Raw genomic sequence first — 20181 nt, forward strand, 5'->3', positions numbered from 1 at the left:
TAACAGCAGAAGTGTTGTTGAAGTGAATCTATCCGACTGCAGTCAGGACTGGGACGACAAATGCATACCAAATGTAAGCAGCAAAGAGGACATGAAGGACTGACGACAGGAATTGCAGCACTGACACCTGCTGCAGAAAAATATTTTTTTGTAAAAGTAAAAGGCCAAAATATGAAAAGTATAACAAGACAAAACAAGCAATATATTGATAATAAGTAAATTAAATAAAGGTTTTAAAAGTTTTTCAAGAAAAAATATTTTGATGTGAAGAGGGATATTTTGAAAAAGGTAAGACATAACAAACAACATGCTTTTCAAACAGTGGACTCCATTTAGGCTGTAAAAGCTTCATCCTGTTCAAGACAAAATGCAAAAAACTAAAAGCATTTGGGAAAAATCTTACCTTGACTGCAGTTTCAGGCAGGTAGTGGGGGTTTCGTAGCTTCGTGGTTATGTAAAAGCGGAAATCTTGAGAGTATTCAATTGTTGAGTCTCCAAGACGGATGCAAATAGCACCTCCTGTTTTAAAAGTTTGCCTGAGCAGCAGGGGCTCTAGGATGGGATCCAGCTCTTCGCCAACATTCTCCAGCAGAACTGAAAATAAAAAGAAATGATCAAACTCCAAATCACTGCGGCAAGACACAGAAATAAATTTACTTTTTCAATATTCTTTCTAATGAAATGACGCACTCTCTGCAGATTTTAAATTTTTTCTTTGCGTGGGCAACAGGCTTCCAGTAAGTTAGTTTAACCATCGGTCAAGATCTGAAGATGCATTATCTGTAGACATTTTTTGCCCCCAAAGATAGTAACATCATACCTTGAGATATATTTTTATTTCCTGGTAATACCTGTATATCTCTTTTTATTTTTGGGTCTGAATGTCATGTCATCTATAATGTTATTGTGTTATCTCCCAAAATATTTCCCTAGGTTTATATCCCAATTCTATTCCAGTGAACTTAGTTTTGAATATAATTGTTTATTGTGCTTTCTTATGGTATTTTAGTTTGTTTATTTATTATTTTATTAGTTTGTATATTAATTTACATGAAACTAAATTAACTTGTGCTGTTAGTGACCTTGAAAGAACTAGTGGGAAATTAGTGTGGAAACAGACTATTGTATTCCGTTCAGTGTCTTACAGTTTGACATGTTTCTTCATCACATGCACATTTTCACATTTAGTTTTTAGTTGTTTTTTTTTGCATATGTGTGTTCCATATCAAATATCTATAACTTTATTTTGGTACTACAATCTGCTTTAGATGAATTTTGAGTTTAAAACTTTAACCTTGTATCTATATTGTACCTATATTGACCACTTATTAGGTGTAAATACAAGGAGAGGAGTAATATACTAATTATATTAATTATTAATAATTAATAATATTCATATAATAATACTTGATATCAATAATACTTGATATCAATAATACTTTCTATGTTCTATGTTCTATTTAAGTATTTGAAATACAGCATGCAGATGTGTTAACAATAGGAAATGGTTGGTGAACTTTGTTGTTTTCCTGGTAAACTCAAAAAGTCTCAGAGTACTTCAATAAAATGAGCATAGCAAAGAGCAGTTTTTTAAACAATAGCTTGAAAGATCTGTTCAAAATTAAATCAATATTCCTATAAAAAACAATAATAATTTCAAAATGTTAAGGATTGTTGTTTTAAGCTAGACCTGGGCAAATTACAACCCGAATGAGGTCAAAGATAACGTAGAAACAATCTTTTATTTATTTGTTTTATTCATTACTAGCCTCCAAAGATGACAATATAGTTTTTGTTTTAGGACTTTTGTCTTCCACCTTTGAAGTATTTAGTGAATGTAAGAAAAAGGTTGTTTAAAAAGTAATATTACTATATTATTAATTATATTAATATATTTTTTTAAAGCACTATAAAATAATTCAGCATATATAGCTTGATATTATAGTTTTCACTCCATTATTTTTTCTTGACTGCCCCTGAGGAAAAACTGTTTTTAAACTGTATGGGAAATATATCCACATATTCATTACTTTTCAATAATGATAATAAACTGACCTGAGATAAGATATGATGAGGCTTTTTTTTACGTGAGAGACATTAGCTTAACTATTCATCGTATAGACATTTCTGCCTTGAGGCGTGAGATTACAGAAGACTTTGTGAGACGGTTGATGACTTTACCTCTTATGAGGTCAACCATATTTTAAAAGCAAGAAAGAACCATTAATTCTGTACATTCAGTTCATCAGTGCGATGTTAGTTGATTCCTTTGGATTCATTTCATAAAAGTGAATCGAAAAAGAAACAACCGAGGCAGACGGTGGGGATGAAGTTATAACAGGCATTGAAGCAAACCCACTAAAATGGCACAACTGTGAATAAGACAAGCGAGTACACACTGGAACTGCGGGTGTCTCTGAACTGTTGGCCTTGCAGACTGCCAGTAAGCAAAGAGCCAATCGCTGGCAGAGTCGGGTCATTATTGAGATGTCTTTTTAATGGCCACATGGGAAACTTGGTTTCTCTGGATGATTCTCTTAGAATCCTTTTTAAAATTTGACTCATTCCTGTTGGAGGACTACATTTCACATATTCATTTTTTGACAGTGCAGGGAAGGCAGAGTGTAGTATCACTGGTATTTAGATTTATGGTTCAAAAAGGTGACCAAAGCAAGCAATTATACTGCCTAAAGAAAGAGCATAATAGGGAAGAGATGATAAAAGGAAATAGAAACAAAACATACTTGAGAGGGGAAAATCAAAGAAACAAGCAGACCTTCCTTTTTTTTATTTGAGTGCAAATATAACGTGAAAACTGACATGTTCACTTCCACATGGATGTTACTAGTGAAAGAAAAAGGATCTTCAATGGTATTTTAATAGCTCGACCCTGGCTTAAAGAAGAAAGTAAGAGAAATCCTTTTGTTTTTGAGCAAAACATGAATGAAAAGGTATAAAAAAGGGAATAAAGTAAGTAAGTAAGTAAGTAATAGTTATTTGTAAAGCGCAAATTGATATTTGTTTAATATATTTCAATTTAGATATATTTATATAGTTCAAAAATATACTGCGATGCTGAAAACCCGCATGTTCAATTCCATAAAACGTCCCTATGTGAATTTAATGTATACAGGCGAGAGAACGAAGCCGGGCCTGAGTCATATAGTCACTGGTTATAGGCGGTAAACAGTGACACCTGCTGGCAATAAGATAAATGACAGGCTATAAGCCATCCATAGTTCATTTTTAATTTATATGTGTTGAAGTCTATCGCAATGCTAGAGTTTTGGTTGATTATGGTGAGATGGTGATAGAAGAGTTGTTTTCAAGTGTAAATATAAAACGTACCTGTAATGACAGCATATTTGTATTTGATATTGCATTTGATTTAGTTTCTCCATTGTTGTTTTTATATCATGCAGCTGAAACAGCTACGTTTTACACACGTCTTATGTTTTACATTTACACTTGAAAAAACTCTTCTATTTCTCCTCACCATAACTATAGCTTTCGCATAGACCCCTTATTAGAACTTATAGCAGACAACCAAATACACATCAAAATTATTGGTGTCGTAGGTTTTCAAAATCATGATTGTTTTTTTATTTTTAATTAATAATTGATGAAAATAAAAATAAATACTTTTAACTATACAAACTACTAATTGTCTTGATACAAGGAATTGAGGGAGTTACAGTTTTAATCCGCTGGGAAAGCTTAAAGCTGAAAGAGGGCTCTTTTAAAAATATAAAAATAAAGGTTTCTAACAACAATTACTATAATTATTATCAATTACTTTAATGCAGCGTTAAGGGGCCAGTGTCTCTCACAACCATTACTTCCATACCGGATCGGTCGAGGATGGGTTAACAATGACCAGGTGGATATACTGTGTGTCCAGGAGACCAGGTGGAAAGGTAGCAAGGCGAGAATCTTAGGTGCAGGTTTTAAGTTGTACTACTATGGTATTGATAGGAAGAGAAGTTGAGTAGGAGTTATCCTAAAAGAGGAGTTTGTTAGGAATTTCCTGGAAGTGAAACGAGTGTCAGATATAATGATGAGTCTGAATCTTGAAATTAAAGGTGTGAGGTTAAATGTTATTAGTGGCTACGCCTCACAGGTGGGATGTGAATTAGAAGAGAAAGAAACATCCTGGAAAATGGTAGATGAAGTGATGCAGAATATAGAATAGAGGTGAGAGAGTGGTAATTGGTGCAGACTTCAATCGACATGTGAGTATATTGGTAGAAGGATGCTGGTGTTGTAACTACCAGGCAGGAGGTCTATGAGACCAAAGAGAAGGTATATGGATGGAGTGAAAGAGGACATGTAGTTGGTTGGTGTGAGAGAGGGGGAAACAGTGAACAGGGTTAGCTGAAGGAGGTTGATTCTCTCTGGGGACCCATGAAGGGAGCAGCCGAAAGAAAAAGAACAAGACGAAGGAGTAGATTATCAATTATTAGTTTCATAAAATAAAATAAGATGAAATTATTGACAAATTATTGTTTGCTGAAGTGCTTATGAAAATTCAGAAAATTCATCTTGGGTTCATTGCAGTCTAACATTCAGGCGTGTGAATCATGTCTTACCTGGCGTTCCAAACTGAATGCAATTCTCCAGGGTGCGGACAAAGTCAGCGTCGTTCTGCTTAATGATATGCAGGTTATTAACCTTCTCCATGTTTTTGACCCACTTGTTGGCCTGGCCCTGGGGATCGATCATGAGAGGCCACCTCCTGGCATTGCTGCAAAACACAGTGTGGCCGAGGATCAACACAGCTCTCTAGCCTGAGAGTGAGAACCTCTAAATAAACCAGACATCGCAGTCGTGTGTGAGTAATGAGATGTAGAGAGCAGCTGAGGGCTGAACACTCACTCGGAGCAGGATGAGACAGCTCACAGTTGGGTAACCCACCAGGGGCCACTGTATTGTGATTACAAAACAATGTTGCCGCTTAAATTACACAACAAAACAGATGTCTGCATGAGCTATTAGGATAGGTTAAGTTCACTATTAAGTTAGTAGGGCAGAAGGAATAACACAGCGCAATTGAAATTGAAAGTGGCTGTAATTGAAACAACTTTACTGAGGTGAAAAACCCCCACAGACCACTGGCCAGCAGATGGTTTGAGTATTTAAAGCTGTCAACCAGCAGTCCAGTGTCTCCAAAGAGCTTTATAAAAATGTATGTTATAGTCCAGGGCTGTAGATTAAGAAACATTAGCCAATATGCTGGAGGAAATCTATCAATTGTCCCTTTCTAAAGAAACAATGCAGGTTCTTCATTAAACAGTTTCTCTTTTCAGAGACTTCTGAGAAAGAGTATGGTTAGAGTCGCTTTTAAGAACATGCATATATATATATATAGTAATATATGCTGACTATGGCGAAGGAGACTGGGGTTCAAATCCTGGTCAGGATGATGAGTAACAGAGCACTAATAACGCGGATTATGCCCCGGTCAACATCTGCATCAGATGTTTAAAAATATGACAATTTGACTAAAATACACACATAATTCAAGGTACAACTACGCTACGGCAAGTAGGAGCCAGGACATGGTAAACGTGAGTAGTTTTCTAATGACACGTTCAAAATATGCTTAACTCACTCTGAAAACATCATTTTCAGACAAGATTTGGCTTTTCGACAAAACAACATGAGATATGTGTTCTTATGTCAGTTAGATGTGGAAACTGATGTTTCTCCCTGACCCATTGATATTGGGTTCCGAACCCCAAAAGTAAGACAGCTCACAGTCAATACAGCAGACCAGAGAGTCTACATCGTGTCAACCTGGGGAAACCATCGACTGCTAGTCAAGGCTAGTGCCTTCGCCATGTGGAAATAGTTGTTCCATCATCAATTTCATTGAAAAGTTTCCCCCAAATAAACAAAAGGGTGTATAAGATGAAAAACATGATGCTATGTACTGAAAACTTACGAAATAATGATGCCATTGTCAATTGAAAAGCTGTCCGATGGCAGCCCAGCAATGGTCCATCCACTTATCTTCACTTGATTGCCCAACGAGTTCATGAGAGACATGTGAGGAGAACATGGAATCTCTCTGGCTTTACAAACATTGATCCACTCCTCCATTTGGTCCTGCAGAGGAAGACAATATTATTGGGTTAAGGGTTACTCTGAGGTTACCTTATCGTAGAGACTTACTAGATACTAGATAAGCAGCTAAACTTTTTCAAAGAGAAATTTGACACCCTTTTCTTTTGCTTACCTGTCGGAAACTGGAGGTAAAAGCTCCGAGGTAAGCGACAACGCCTGCTGAGATGAGGATGTCACCAGTCAGGTTTTCGTAGAGCTCTCCGAGGGTGCTGACACTTTCATTCCATCGTGTCTTTTCTCCTCCAAGTCCTCCGATCAGCTGTTCTGCACGAGCAAGCTTTTTGCTGCACATGTCCACCTGTAGGGTAAATAAAATTGATATAAGCTATGGACCTGAATACTTGTTCAACGATCTAATTTAGGTTTGTAACCTGATTCTCCAATTCAGCTTTCTTTGCTTTATTGGCATCTAAAGTTGCCTGAAGTTTAGCCAATTTGTCCTGGACTTCTTTGAGGGCAGCCTGCTTCTTCTGCAGACTCTCCATCGCCACTGCTAGTTCGCCTTCAGCACCTTGAAGCTTCGCCTGCTTTGGGCCAACCACTTTGGCAACACTGCAGGACACGTGAGGCGATCATTGAACTCCATCCAAATATACATTAACATACTGTATATACAGTATCAAAATAAATGAGTGTTAAAAAAAAAAAATAATAATAATAATAATAATGATTGATGATTTAAAGTAGTTAATAAATGAATAAGGTAATGTATAAAATAAGCAAAATAACTTTTGGGACCAAAAATCTGAAACTATTCAACTTTGAATGATTTATTTGAGGCTTAGAAGCTGTAACATAAAAAACGAAATGACCACTCCTTAACCTTTGTGTTATCTGTAACCCGAAGGCCTGAAAACAAATGTGTTTGTGGTATCCCTTGTGTTGTCTCTGGGTCAAGGTGAATGACCTCCAACACTGAGGCAACACAAGGGATACCTCAAACACATTTTTTTTCGGGCACCGGGTCAACTTGATCCAGAGACAACACAAGGGATACCACCAGGACATTTGTTTCTCGGCCTTTGTGACCCTGAGATGACACAAGGATTAACATTGATTTTGTTTGTTCTTTCACATATATACTTGCCCCTCTAAACCCAGACATGAACATCACATCTCTTCACGGATGCAGAATTTTTCCTTCATTTGTTATAGGAATAATCAGGTGGTATAGAGTTTTACTGTAACCATAAGAGCTGCTTTTGAAGAAGTGTTGATTCAAAGGTATTTAAAATGGCCATCAGCTTTTGAAATTGTATTAGACTTACCGACTTTGTGTATGAAGGCACAGCTTTAGAAGGTATAAGGGACTAAATTCCACTTTTAAATGTGTGAGTTTTAGACGTCTGCAATTTGATCACTTACTTCTCGTACTTGTCCATAGCATGGACCCACTTGCACAGACCTTCAGCAGCGGTAGACGCAGTCCGGATCTTCTCCGGCACAAAGTCCTGATTGGATGTGTACTTGGCACGGATTTGGGCGATATAGTTAGGCGGAATGTTATCTCTGTCATAATCGTGAAGACTCTGCAAGAACTTCATGTCCCCTAAAAGCTTTTTAGCAGGCGCCCAATAGTCTTCCACTTTTTTACCGGGTTTATTGGGGTCCGGTATTCGATCTGGCTTAATGCCTTTAAGAATACAAATCGCCTCCATCACCATCTTGACTGCGCTTGGGGGGCTTTTCATGGCTTTCACCATTGTGATATCCTGTAGAAGCAGCAATTACAATACCAGACTGTTGCAACAAACAAGGTGAGGACAACTACTTACATTTTGAGTGAGGGTATCCAAAGCCTCTAAGGCCGATTTTAAAATAGGCATAGCTTCAGCCAGGTCAGCATTACACTCATCTTTAATAGCTTTGGCTGCCATGGCTTGTTCATTGGCTATGGCTTCATCCACTTTGACCACCTTTTCGGTTTCTGCCACCTCTGCGGATTCATGCTCGATCACAACCATCATCTGGTCCACTTCTTTACTGGCCACAACCAGTTGTGGCTGCAGCGCCTCCAGCTCAACCTGCATGGTCGACACCTGGTTGCTCGCCGACTCCAGCTTCTGGAGTCCAACTTCATATCGTCGCTTCAGTTTCATCACCTCACTGTTTAAAGAGAAGACACTTGTTATAGTGATACAAGTAAAAGTCATTTTGATTCGCTACAGTAGCTTTGCTCCAAAATTTATAATTCAAAAAGGTGCAGTGTCATCACAAACGTACGCTCTTTTCGCTTTTAGCAAATCTTTGTAGGTGGAGATAAGTTCCAAGTAGGAAGTGGGAGTCACATAGTTGTGGCGTTGCAACTCCCCCAGAAAACGGCCCGACAGTTCAATTGTGGACGTGTGGAAACTCTTGCACAAGTCAATACAGCCGTCTCGTATATCATCCGTCATCTCGACGTCCTGCAGGAAGCGCGAGGCAACCGCCTGAAGTGCGTCCTCGGGCCAGGTCTAAAAACAAAAGCCAAGTTAGATAAGGTGGAAATGACTATAAAAACTAGAGAAGATTGGCATTATTTTAAAACTAAGAATGTAAAAGTTAAATGAAGGATGCATTTATTGACTATAATTAAACTTATTAAACTATAATTTTACTGCCACAACAAATCAATCATAAATTTTGGGAAAGGGGATAAAAACCCACCTGGAACCAGTTAATGGTGCAGCAATTAATAAGAGCAGGGAAACGCCTCAGACGGTTCCTGAACGCATCACCGATGGGACTCATGGCCAAAACCACGTGCATCTGTGAGCGGCAGCGCTCTAAAAACATGTTGAAGAGAGATAAAGGACTGCCGTCCGTCTGCTTGTCCCTGTCTCGCTGGCGGTCCAACACACGCATCCGCTCACAACATTCCTGCTTTTCATCGACTGCGAAAATGTTTGGTACCTAGGGAATAAAAAAGAAGGCATTCAGAGCTTAAACTTTCAATCCGAATATGATATTTAAAAACGTTCTTTACCTCTCCAGTATTAAGAAGGTTACCAATATCTTCTAGAAATGACTCCCTTTTGATTTGAGTGTCAGTGAAAAGGAAAACCCCATGTGCTTCTCCCTCTGTGGACTTTTTCATGATGGTTTTGAGGTCAGTATGCCACTCGGCAGTCCCGTAAGCTTTGGATATTTCCACCTGGAAAAGCTCTGCTCCTGCCATGTAGGCGGCCAAACGTGTGAGAGACTGACGTCCGGAACCACCGACGCCCACCAGCAACGCGTGTCCACCCGGCTGTTTGAGGACACGGGAGATGCGGCACACGTGCTCAATGGCGAAGCGAAACAGCACGAGGTTCATCGGCGCTTTGCTGATGTTGTTATACTCTTCCAGGTGGGACTCCACAACCAGTCGGAGCTGGTCCAGGTCGGGAACCTCTCGGTAGTTGGTGTCTTCTCCTTTGGGGTCGTGGAAATCGCAAAACATGAGGCTACGTAGGTCATCTGGAGTGACCGTCCCGTCCTCGTCCTGATCGAGATGTTTGAAGAGCTGGTGGAAGTCTTCCTTCATGTGCCTCTTCAAAACCTCCTGCAGATGGCCAACGAGCCAGACTTGGTCCGATACATACACAAGTCGATCAGAGTAAACCCGCAGCACCTATGACATGAACAAAAATGTTGTTTTTGTTGTTATTTCACGTTTCAACTAAATTGAACTATTTCCGTGTTAAGGGAATCCTCGTTCTGCATCGATTACCGACTAGAAAATAAATAAAATAATAAAATAAAAACTAAGAATTCAATGTTTTATTGAAGGTTCTATTAAACTTGATTTGAAACATCATTTATGAAACATTATATTTTAGAAAAAAAGGAATGTCTGATTTAATTTAGATTAGTTTTGCTTTGCCTTAAATTAAATGTTTCAACTGCAAACTATCTCCTAGAAAATAAATATGATGTGAAGAAAAATATGTATTTAACTTATTTAGACGTCATTTAATAGGTTTAACCTGACATCTCAATTTAAAAACTTGTATACACATATATTTTACAGTTTTCATTGGACCTAAATAATTGTCCTATTATATATATGTGACATCACCTCATGCAGCCAAAGTCGTTTCACACTTGCTAGGTCTTCAGCTGTTTCGGGACGTGACAGGCAGATTCCCTGAATGACTCTGGAGATGTCACGAAGATTGAACAGATAATGTGACTTTGCGGGTGTTGGCAGCAGGTTCTGGGTGGCCTCTTTGTACACCGACATGGTACCGTTCACAATCTCAGAGGTTAGAGATGAAAAGGTTTTTGGGAAAGCAAACCTGCAAGAATGATTTGATTTAGACACTTGGCTTCTCTCTCACATATACGTTTGGTCCAAATAATCTATGGTATGGTTACCGTGTGCTGAAATGCCAGTCCATGATTCTGGAAAATATAGTATACATGGTCTTCTCATCAAAGTCATTGATGGTAATCATGTTGAAGTGGCGCAGGTATCGTGGCGTCACAGGATTACGTCCACCGCCTATTACACAAAAAAGGAGAAAAAACATTTGTGTAGGAAAAATTACAGAAATCTGAAGCTAATTTTTAGTTCACCACACCCCTATGAATGTTGTCACTTTAGCAGGGCTCTTTTAAGCCTTATGTTGTCTCTGGGTCAAGGTGACCCACCCACTGCATATGTATTTCTTGAAGCCAGGGAGGTCGTCCACCTTGACCAAGAGACAACATAAGGCTTAAAAGAGCCCTGCTAAAGTGACAACATTCATAGGGCAAGAAATAAAACACGAGTTAAATGCTAAAAGGTGTATTTATTTCCTTGATGACTTGTCAGTAGAACGGTAGCAGAGAATTTATTCATCTTTTTTTTTTATTTTTTATTGTTAGTCTTTTCTCAACAATCTTCAATGATTAGACATAGTTGCTAATACAAACCAAATGAATAAATTGTCCAGTGTTCTGGCCCCCCCTGCATGTCCCCTGGAGCACTTTGATAAAGTTAAATCAATTTCAAAGTTGGCAGCCGCTCAAAGATAATAAATAGCAAAGATAACAACCCAGTCAATATCCACTTGACATTGCTGATCTGAGTTCAACCCCGACAAATGGAATTCCTCACTTTTATAGAGCGTACGTCGCTTGAAAGACCTGAGCGAACAAGCCATTTTCTAAAAAACCATGAATTATTAAACAAAATAATTGATATGTGTTAAAAGAAAGAAGGATAAAATGTGGTCTTAGGTGACTACCTGTTGAGGTTTAAGAATACGTTTGTGATTCAATAAAGGTTTAAATAGCTACGAGTTTCTGGGAACTGTCCATGAGTTGGAAAAATTGCAGTCACTAGAAACTGATTGTCAAGAGTCTATGAGGTGTGTCTCTGTACTTCGTATTGAGATCTGGTGAAAATCCAATAGGACCGGATCAACTTGAACGGACAGTAGTTCTAAGAATACTATGGGGACGCCGCATCAGGCACCTTTAGGCTGAGTTCTGTCAGGGAGGACAGCGTCTTCTATAGTACTTCTTCTCAGACCAAATGATAAAATTCCTTCTGAACATAACTAGACATTTATTTAAATGTTTTTAAATGTTAGTAGTATTATATTAAAATAAACTCATGTTTGTGCTCTTTATACAGGAACTAATATTACATTGGAAGCACAGAAATAAGCACAGTAGGACATCTTTTATATATTAATTATATATTTTATATTTAGATATCAGACTTGGAAAAACTGGTTCCTAGAGTCTTTTCATCTTGTTGTTTTGGGAATGTTAAGGTGTTTATTTCATGGTAAAAATCCATTGTAAAGATTCTACCCAAGCAGAAGTATATTATTAGTAATATACGAACACAGTAGTACTGACCTGGTGGTCCCATGGCACAAATGACCTGAATATCAACCAAGTTGATGATGGAGCAATCCTTCAAGTCGTACCAGTTCCAGTGGTCCAGCCACTGTCGCAGCAGCTCCACTGGGGGCTGGGCACCATAAACCTCTCTTGCAGGCATGTTCACATCATCCACAAAAATGATCTGAAAGGAATTGAAATAAATACTCAGCAATTTATTTGATAAGATACAAAATAAAATAAAATAATGACAGCAAACCATTTTCTTTCCTGGTGGAGGACCATAGACGCCTTTACGACGCTTGTCCAATTTGGCCATTATAATGTGTTGGGTCTGAGCAGCTGTGGTCTGTGCCGAAAAGTTGATGAATAATGGGCTGTATACCTCTTTTTCCAGTTGATTCAACAAAAAGTCCTGTGTGTGGAACAATTTATTTATTTTATGTCACTTTATTTTCCAGTTAAAAGATATAGAACACGGGTACCAAAGAAGTAGATGACAAGCTCAAAGGTACTCAGGCAGATTTTAAGACATAAAAAACACATTATCAAAGAACTTTTATCTTAGATTAAATCTGTTGTTAAGGATAGGGGTCAATTCTGACGCCTAGTTTCAAACCTAAATTTCAACTGCAATAACTTGAGGTACGGTAGTCATATACTTTTTTCTTAAATAGGTGCAAACCTGGAAGCCCTTACAATAGAAGCTCAACAACAGCTAACATTGGGATATGCTCCACCCACCTGTCAAGCCCAATAAATTAAAAAAAGAAAAAAAAATTAATGTTGAAATTATTAATTTTTCTTCTTCTTATGTTTGAATTTCCAATAAGAACACTTCTATAAATGTTACTTACTGTGACGTAGACGCTCTTTCCAGTACCAGTTGGGCCAATGAAAATTGTTGGCTTCCCGTGAGTTATGAGGAGATCCATGAGAGCCATGTATCGTACTGTGTTCTCAGTGGGTACGATGATTTCATTGAAACCCATGTCTTTTTCTATTGGGGGAGCGTTCTTTAGCTCTGTTGTCCAAAACTCCCACCTGCCCTCCCCCTGGCATGACAAAGAAGGTTATTTAAAATGAATTCCAAAAATGGTTTGCAAAGACTATGGTGACAAAATAATTGATATGAAACTTTAAGAAACATAGTCTTTAAATAAAATGAAACCCACAAACCTCTTTTATGAAGAAATACTGGTAAATTGTATCCTGAAGAGGGAGCGGTACCGTCAGAGATTTTTCTGGAGGATCAACCGAGACCAAAAGGGCATGTGCTTCTTTTGTGGCTTCACTTAAGGGTCCACTTATTAACTCCCTTAATAAAGCGTCAAACTTGAGGCGACCGTTTTCGTCACAGCTGGCGCCCACTGACCAGACCAAGCTGAAAATGAATATACCCTGAGGAAAAAAAAAGCTTGTGAATACAGTTTATTTGATCTACGTTAGATGTACATGGTTATGTAGCAGACACATCTTACTTTTGTAAAAGATCAAATGCACAGCATGAACAGCAAGAAGCTTCCAGAACTTCTAAAAGGGACTAGAACAGTTGCCTCACGAATCTGCCTCCTTATTTTAGATGGCTTGGAAGAACAATTTAAACTAAAACTTAACTATTTTTAAACCTGGAGTTGCACCTTCAGCTGGTAGCCTTACTATTACATGAATGCCGAGATACTTTTCTTGCTGCGAACACACATGAATATCTGGAAATGAGGCCGAGCTCCTGTTGCCTAAAGGTTGATTCATTCTACAGTCTGATAATGACTTGCTAAGAAACATGTACGAGAAGGATGGGATGCATTCATCAACACAGCCAGCCACTGAGGGATAATAGTAGCGCTCTCAAAAGACGACATTCACAGCGAAATGAACCAATTTTAGTCCATGCAGGGGGCATATGGGGAAACTCATCCATTAACTACGTGCCATGTTGGTAATGTGCCGTATTTGAAGGAAAGGAAACTAAAATAAACTGCAACAGCATTCGATATCGCAATTCTAGTCTTTATAATGTATACTTTTGTTCTTTAACTGTTCATTTAGAGTTAGTGGAAAGTTGATGATGAATTAAGCAGCAGAGTAGGAGGAGAAGTCGAATGAATTGAATATCTTAGCATCCCAATCACTCTGAACTCAAGCTGTGAACCTCAGCTGTGAGCTCAGATTCAAGCTTAAAAGGTGAGACACTCATGTATCCTTTATAGATGTGGATCCTCTTTCAGCAGACTCATACCTTAAAAAATTAATTTGGAGTTCCACTTTAATCACTGGTTATCTTAATTAACAAATCCATCGCCGGGAATATATAGACAGTAGTGATGGTCTGATGAAGCTTCATGAAGCAGCGTCATGTTGTTTTAACAAACAAACTCTACCCTTCTTGCTGTTTATATCCTCATATTGCCAATTATGATGGAGCTAACCGTTAAAATTCATCATTTTCATTTTTTCTTATTTGATGTAAAGAATAAGGCAACTTGACTTAAGGAAGGTCTTTAATTTGGCTTAGTATGTTAACTTTGATCGAATAGAAACATTAAATAAATAAACAGAAAAGATATTCAGGAAACAAGTCCCGTTTTTTGTTATAGGGCCCCAGATAGGGAGCCTACAAACAAAATAATCCATCTACAGCTTGTGCATCTCTTGGATCCCTTATTTTGGAGTTTATATAAGACTCTGTGCATGAACAAAACATCATAGGTAGGCTTACTTGTTATCTCACAATGGGCCTCTACTGTCCCCAAAACATTAACATCCAAACAACAGTGTTTCACTTTAAAAGAAAAGTTGTTGGAGTTGGCAAACAAAATAAATACATGAACCTATGTTAGGAGAGGTAATGTGTTTGCTGAACCTCATGATTGTTTCTGATTCCTAACTCTAGCAACATACATTTTGCCCTCTTTACCAAAGACTTGTTTTGTTTCTCAAGTTATTTTGTAATGCCCTGCGCTTATGTTGCTTACTATTCCTAAACTATTTGAATATTGTAGAGTCCACTAGCACAAACCTCCAACCAGGAACAAGTCTCCTTGTCGTTCAATTCCTTTATTTTTGCTGGGTCATGGAACTCATCCATCATGCAATCCATTAGATTCATTAGGGATTTCACAAGGTTAGCGTCGGAGGTCGGCGATAACTCCTAGAGTAAACACAAATAAAAAGAAAAAGTGTGAGCAGCGGTCAAACACATTAATGAAGTAGAATCATAAAATATTTAAGTAGAAAAAACAGAATACAAATAAATCAATACAATTAATGATTCAAGTTTATTTGATATGATTTCTTGCTCGTTTTCACTGTTTTAGTAACCTACCTAAACTACAGCACACCACTAAAGAAAACACTACTTGTTGTTTATAATTTTAATTGTTTTCCAATTACTCCAGCTAAATATCTTGTACCTTGGTCGCCTTGTGAATCAGCTGCAGACATGCAGGCAGAAGACGATCAAAAAGTCCAGAAATGAGTTCCTTGTGACTGTCGTTGACGGTTGTCGGCAAAGTGTTCAGCCAGGATACCATCAATGGTCGCCAGCCCAGCATATGTGGCTCCATGTAGATCATTCCACACCGAGAAACCTGCAGCAACCGTTTGAGGGAGATGTTAAGCAAGAAAAAACAAACTTAAGTATTTTTGAAAATAAAACTATCTTTACTCACCGTAGCTGGAGATGCCACCTCAAGGTCCATGGGTTCAAAAATAAGGCTCATTTCCGGTGACATTTGAATGATTTCGCCGCTCATTAGACATAACTTCTTATTGTCGTCAAGTACCGTGTTCATGTTCTCAATCCATACGGCGTCTACTGGTCCGTCAAAAATAAGCCACTTCCTGTCTGGACTCTAGAGGATAAGAAGGCAGAAGAATATTTTGAATTCAGAAGGGGCTTGGTTAGTTTTATTTTAAGTAAATTACCATTTTTTTAATTAAAAAATGTTGACGTATGCAAAGAAAATGTTTGTTTAAGGAATAACATGACAATTATGAGATTAAGAATCAAATTAGAAAACAACCAACATCCCTAAATTTTAGTCTCAAGTATTATTTCACTGTTGTACATGTGCACATTTCTTTGTAAAAGAGAATGGCTGTTTAATGTCAATCACTTGTATAATTTATTATATTATTTAGGGGTTTTACAAAATATTGATATGGCGAAATATCACAATATTTTTTCCACAGTAAAGTATGGATATTCGACAGCATTGAAGTAATCTTTTTTTTTTTTTTACAATTATTTTACATATTTTAAGGCCGTAAAACCTCTAACCACACACTTTTAGACACGAACATAGACATTAACATAGACATTAACATTTCAATATTTCAATAATGTGTGTGCAATCTTAAATAATTCAATTGCTACAATTAACATGCCACTTTTCAAGCCGTTTGTTCATTTTTGTGTTGCTATTAAACTTGAGGCCGCTAGATGGCAGGCAGCAGTCATTCTATCCTCCGCAGCTAAATGAACATTAAAATCCTGCGATATCTCAGCAATGACTGAGGCTGGGAGGATACAGTCGACTCCAGCAGCTTTTAAAGCTGATGTTTGGACATATCTTGGTTTCAAACCAATAAAACCAGTAACAACTTCTTCAAGAGTCATGTGATCTGTATATTCTGGAACACCAAAGGAGAGTACTCAATAGTATTAAAAAGATATTGTCGTTCCAACAGTATCTCAATTGCTTTATACAGTTGCACCTTCTTCCAATTCAAATTGTATACCGGATGTTTCCCATTTCTCAAAGCCAAGTAGGAAGTAATTCATATTTCATGTGTCTACAATAACAAAAGTGTCATTCTAATTAATTCAACACCTGCAAGACCATTAAGAGCGCCGACAATGAGTGCCCATTCAGCAAATGAGATGAGAACGCGGGAGCTGAAATGCATTTGTTATTTTATAAACAAAAGGAGATTCACTTGATGGAGCCATCTGCCGCTTCTGCTCGAGAGAGTAACTAGCTTGCTGGGATGTAGTCATTTGACAGAGCACTTGAGTCATTAATTTCCTCAGAAGGAACATAATGCTTTAAGTCTGCAGCTGATTCAAGAAAAGAGTCAGAGATGTTTTAAACAAGGCGCTTTGTGTTCAACAAGACTTCACTATGACGTATCTTCTACCAACAGAGGAAGCTGTACTATATAAAACTGAACTGTGACAAGCAATACTGAAAAGTTTGAATGCATTGCCTCATCCATCGTTTGTTTGTATGTATATATTATATTATTTATTCATTTAAAGGCATTTTTTTGGAAAACTGTAATTTTAGCCGATCACAGCAGCAAGCCTCCTAAAAGATTATGGTAAGTGAAGAATATGCAGTAATTAAATTAAAAGAAAAATAGTGTTTGTTTCAACCTCTTTCAATCAAAAATGAAGAAATCTCATGTACACTTCATTAAGCATAGTTATATACATAATATTATATTTGTGGAAAAAAAGTGGAAAACATAATAACAAATCCAGGAACAAGAAAGAAGGATGCCAACGCCATGTTGTGAGCCATAGAAACCCCAGCAAAAGATGGGGCCCACCATGACCCCAGTGAAGCCTACAACACTCCCCATCCCACTCAATCACAGCATTGGAGCACATTACCACCTTTTCAATCTCAGGTTTATAAATAAGGGATTATTTAATTTAGTCATTAACCATAATAGTCATTTCCATTTAAATATACATTTGAATATAATTCAATCATAATAACGCTTAAGGAACAAAAACATTATTTATTTATTTTTGTTGTATATTATTCAACTGCTACTTTATATATGGCGTCAAGAATTTGTTTGGGTCTCATAGGTTTTTTTGAACAGCATGCTACCTGATTCTTTTCAGTAGATGCAAATAAATGGTTATGCATATCCTCATCATGTATCACAGTAGCCAGGACTTTTGCCTGCCTGTGCATTTAAAGGCTCAAATCTGTAATTGTCTTTAGCTGTAGTGCAATATTGTACCATCTGAACTTATTCATTTCAGACGGGACAAAAAAACATCGAAATCTCTCTAAACACTTAAAGACATAAATCTTACCGGCGAGGAAGCAAAGTTTCTGTAACTGACAGCGAGGATGCCGTCAGACCACTCGTGGGAAATGGGGTCGAACTGCCCGTACAGCTCTCCCATGGTGATGGATTTAGGGTTTATGACAGTAATCTGAACCTTGTTCTCTTCCATCAAACCCTGTAGGGACAAAAAAAGGATACTCTTTTGAGAAAACATCCGTCTGTGATGCTCAAGAACATGTTACTGAAAAAAAAACGTCTGAATAAGGTGTCAATGAGGGAGTCATTGAGGAATGTTTGGAGCTGATGTGTGTGTGCTGGACTAAGTATGTGCAGTGAGAAACATGACATTGACCCGCATTGTTCCATCAGCACGCCTTCATTAGTCCAATCCTTAGGATTCCCTATGAGCCCTCACATCCATGTAAATGCAACTAGCCTTTTGGGAAAGATCAATAACAGCCCAACAAGGACTGTGACTTTGACCGATCTAATTGATGTGTTTACTCTCTATCACAGTCATTCAGGAATACCCTTGCCAATTTAATTCCCCGGACACTGAAGTTAATTTCTTCTCCACATAATCATGTTTAATCTTACAGATCCATGTGTGCTTATACTGTAGCTCTCATTACATTAAGAAAGCAAGACAAGCGTTGGCTCACGATTCATCGCAACAAATATGTACCAAAATCAAAATACTATTTCTATATTACTATTTATATATACATGTTCCCTGTAGTTTGCCTTTTGGTTTATTATGTGTACCTCCTGGGATGTTGAGTTTTCTTTGCAAAGCTTTTATTTGGGTATGCAGAGGTGTCATAGAACCGAAACACGTGACTGTACACAATTACACATTTGCAAAAATGTATTATGAACTATCATTGCAAGATGTCTGGTCCAAAGTATTTGCTTTGGAATGTCACGAGGCGGGCGAGTAGAGGTTCAGCCATAGAGGAGAGTTGCTGCGGTAAGTATGGGGTTGGCCTTCAAAGGTTATGTCCTGAATTAGTGATTGTTCAGCAAAATATTCTTCAATGAATATGGCATGATTGTGTTCCTTAATGTCTGTGGTTTTCAGTAGTGATGAGCTGTGAAGCTTCATGTAGCATTTTCCTTATTCTAGAGCCCATTAGATAAAACCGAGGGCACATCCTATAGATTCCTTAAAGTTTAGACACTCATGAAGCTTCATAAGCATATCACTAGCTAGTGAGCAGTACAGGTATACTTCACTCAAGTTTTTGCAATTTTGCTACTAAAAAGACTGATGCAGGATTAGGAACACAAAACATTTGAATATATCCTATACAGTCAATACTGTCATGATGTAGAGTCGAATGTCATCAGCACATTTATTAAATTGGACATAAGGTCTCTTGTTGGATTGCAATATAATCGCTAAGAAGGCAAACATCAATTGATAAAAACTGGACAAACATTAACCTGTACCAATGAAATGATGAAATTTAAATTGTGGCTTCAAACTTAAGCTTGTGATCTTTCCTTCATTCACTCTTACACCCGAGTTGTGACCAAAGTTACAGCGGCCTTCTAAAAAATTCATAGTGACAAGTTACTATATAACCCTTGGTAAAACAAATACATCAGATTTTGTTTAAATAAAACAGAAGAAAACACTTCATTCATTGATACTGCATCAACGTACCTTTTCGCAGACGTCCTGCAGGGCTGCTGCAAGCACACGGTAGGCGCAGGTCTTTCCTCCGAATGGGTCACCCACCATCATGAAACCGTGTCTCACTATCATCATCTCGAATATCTGAAGAATTTTTTCAATAAAAAAACTTGCAACTTGCAGGTTCATGCGCTCGCAGTTTTCACGTATAGCTTCAAGCAGAACACTGTAATCTCTGTCTGGTAGAACGGCCCCGGGAAAGAGGTCACTGGTTATACCCTAAGATGGAAAGATAAAGAGATGACATAACATTAGTCACAGGGCTTGTAATATACTGTAGAAAATGTTTCAAAGATATTGAAGCTATAATTAAATGTTAAGAGGGAATAAAGTTTGTGTAGAGTTAAGATACACCTCATTAATAAAACAATATTATTTGACAAAAAGCACTTGAATTATAGATTGAAAACATTCCCACAAAAACAATTTATACTTATTTCTAAAGGAGTTCCATGTTGTTTTATGATAAATAATAAACCCTACTCAATTAAATTGAGCTTCCCAGCATACACTGCAGGACTAAA

General features: G+C 37.7%; 1 protein-coding gene across 1 annotated transcript in view; it reads right to left on the bottom strand.

Moving 5' to 3' along the window:
- Positions 1–20181, bottom strand: part of dnah7 (dynein, axonemal, heavy chain 7) — a 61422-nt gene that overhangs the window by 24151 nt on the left and 17090 nt on the right. The window contains exons 30-50 of the mRNA XM_087804527.1: positions 19628–19876; positions 17984–18133; positions 15597–15779; positions 15339–15515; positions 14945–15076; positions 13105–13326; positions 12783–12980; positions 12185–12340; positions 11941–12109; positions 10465–10591; positions 10166–10385; positions 9092–9718; positions 8773–9018; positions 8350–8579; positions 7902–8232; positions 7492–7838; positions 6498–6678; positions 6239–6424; positions 5945–6108; positions 4590–4744; positions 404–594 (exon numbers count right to left, since the gene is read on the bottom strand). Coding sequence (XP_087660653.1) covers positions 404–594; positions 4590–4744; positions 5945–6108; positions 6239–6424; positions 6498–6678; positions 7492–7838; positions 7902–8232; positions 8350–8579; positions 8773–9018; positions 9092–9718; positions 10166–10385; positions 10465–10591; positions 11941–12109; positions 12185–12340; positions 12783–12980; positions 13105–13326; positions 14945–15076; positions 15339–15515; positions 15597–15779; positions 17984–18133; positions 19628–19876 — 4641 coding nt within the window. The remainder of the gene's footprint in view (positions 1–403; positions 595–4589; positions 4745–5944; positions 6109–6238; positions 6425–6497; positions 6679–7491; positions 7839–7901; positions 8233–8349; positions 8580–8772; positions 9019–9091; positions 9719–10165; positions 10386–10464; positions 10592–11940; positions 12110–12184; positions 12341–12782; positions 12981–13104; positions 13327–14944; positions 15077–15338; positions 15516–15596; positions 15780–17983; positions 18134–19627; positions 19877–20181) is intronic.

This window comes from Callionymus lyra, chromosome 12 (assembly GCF_982586985.1).
Source record: "Callionymus lyra chromosome 12, fCalLyr1.hap1.1, whole genome shotgun sequence".
NCBI lineage: Eukaryota > Metazoa > Chordata > Actinopteri > Syngnathiformes > Callionymidae > Callionymus > Callionymus lyra.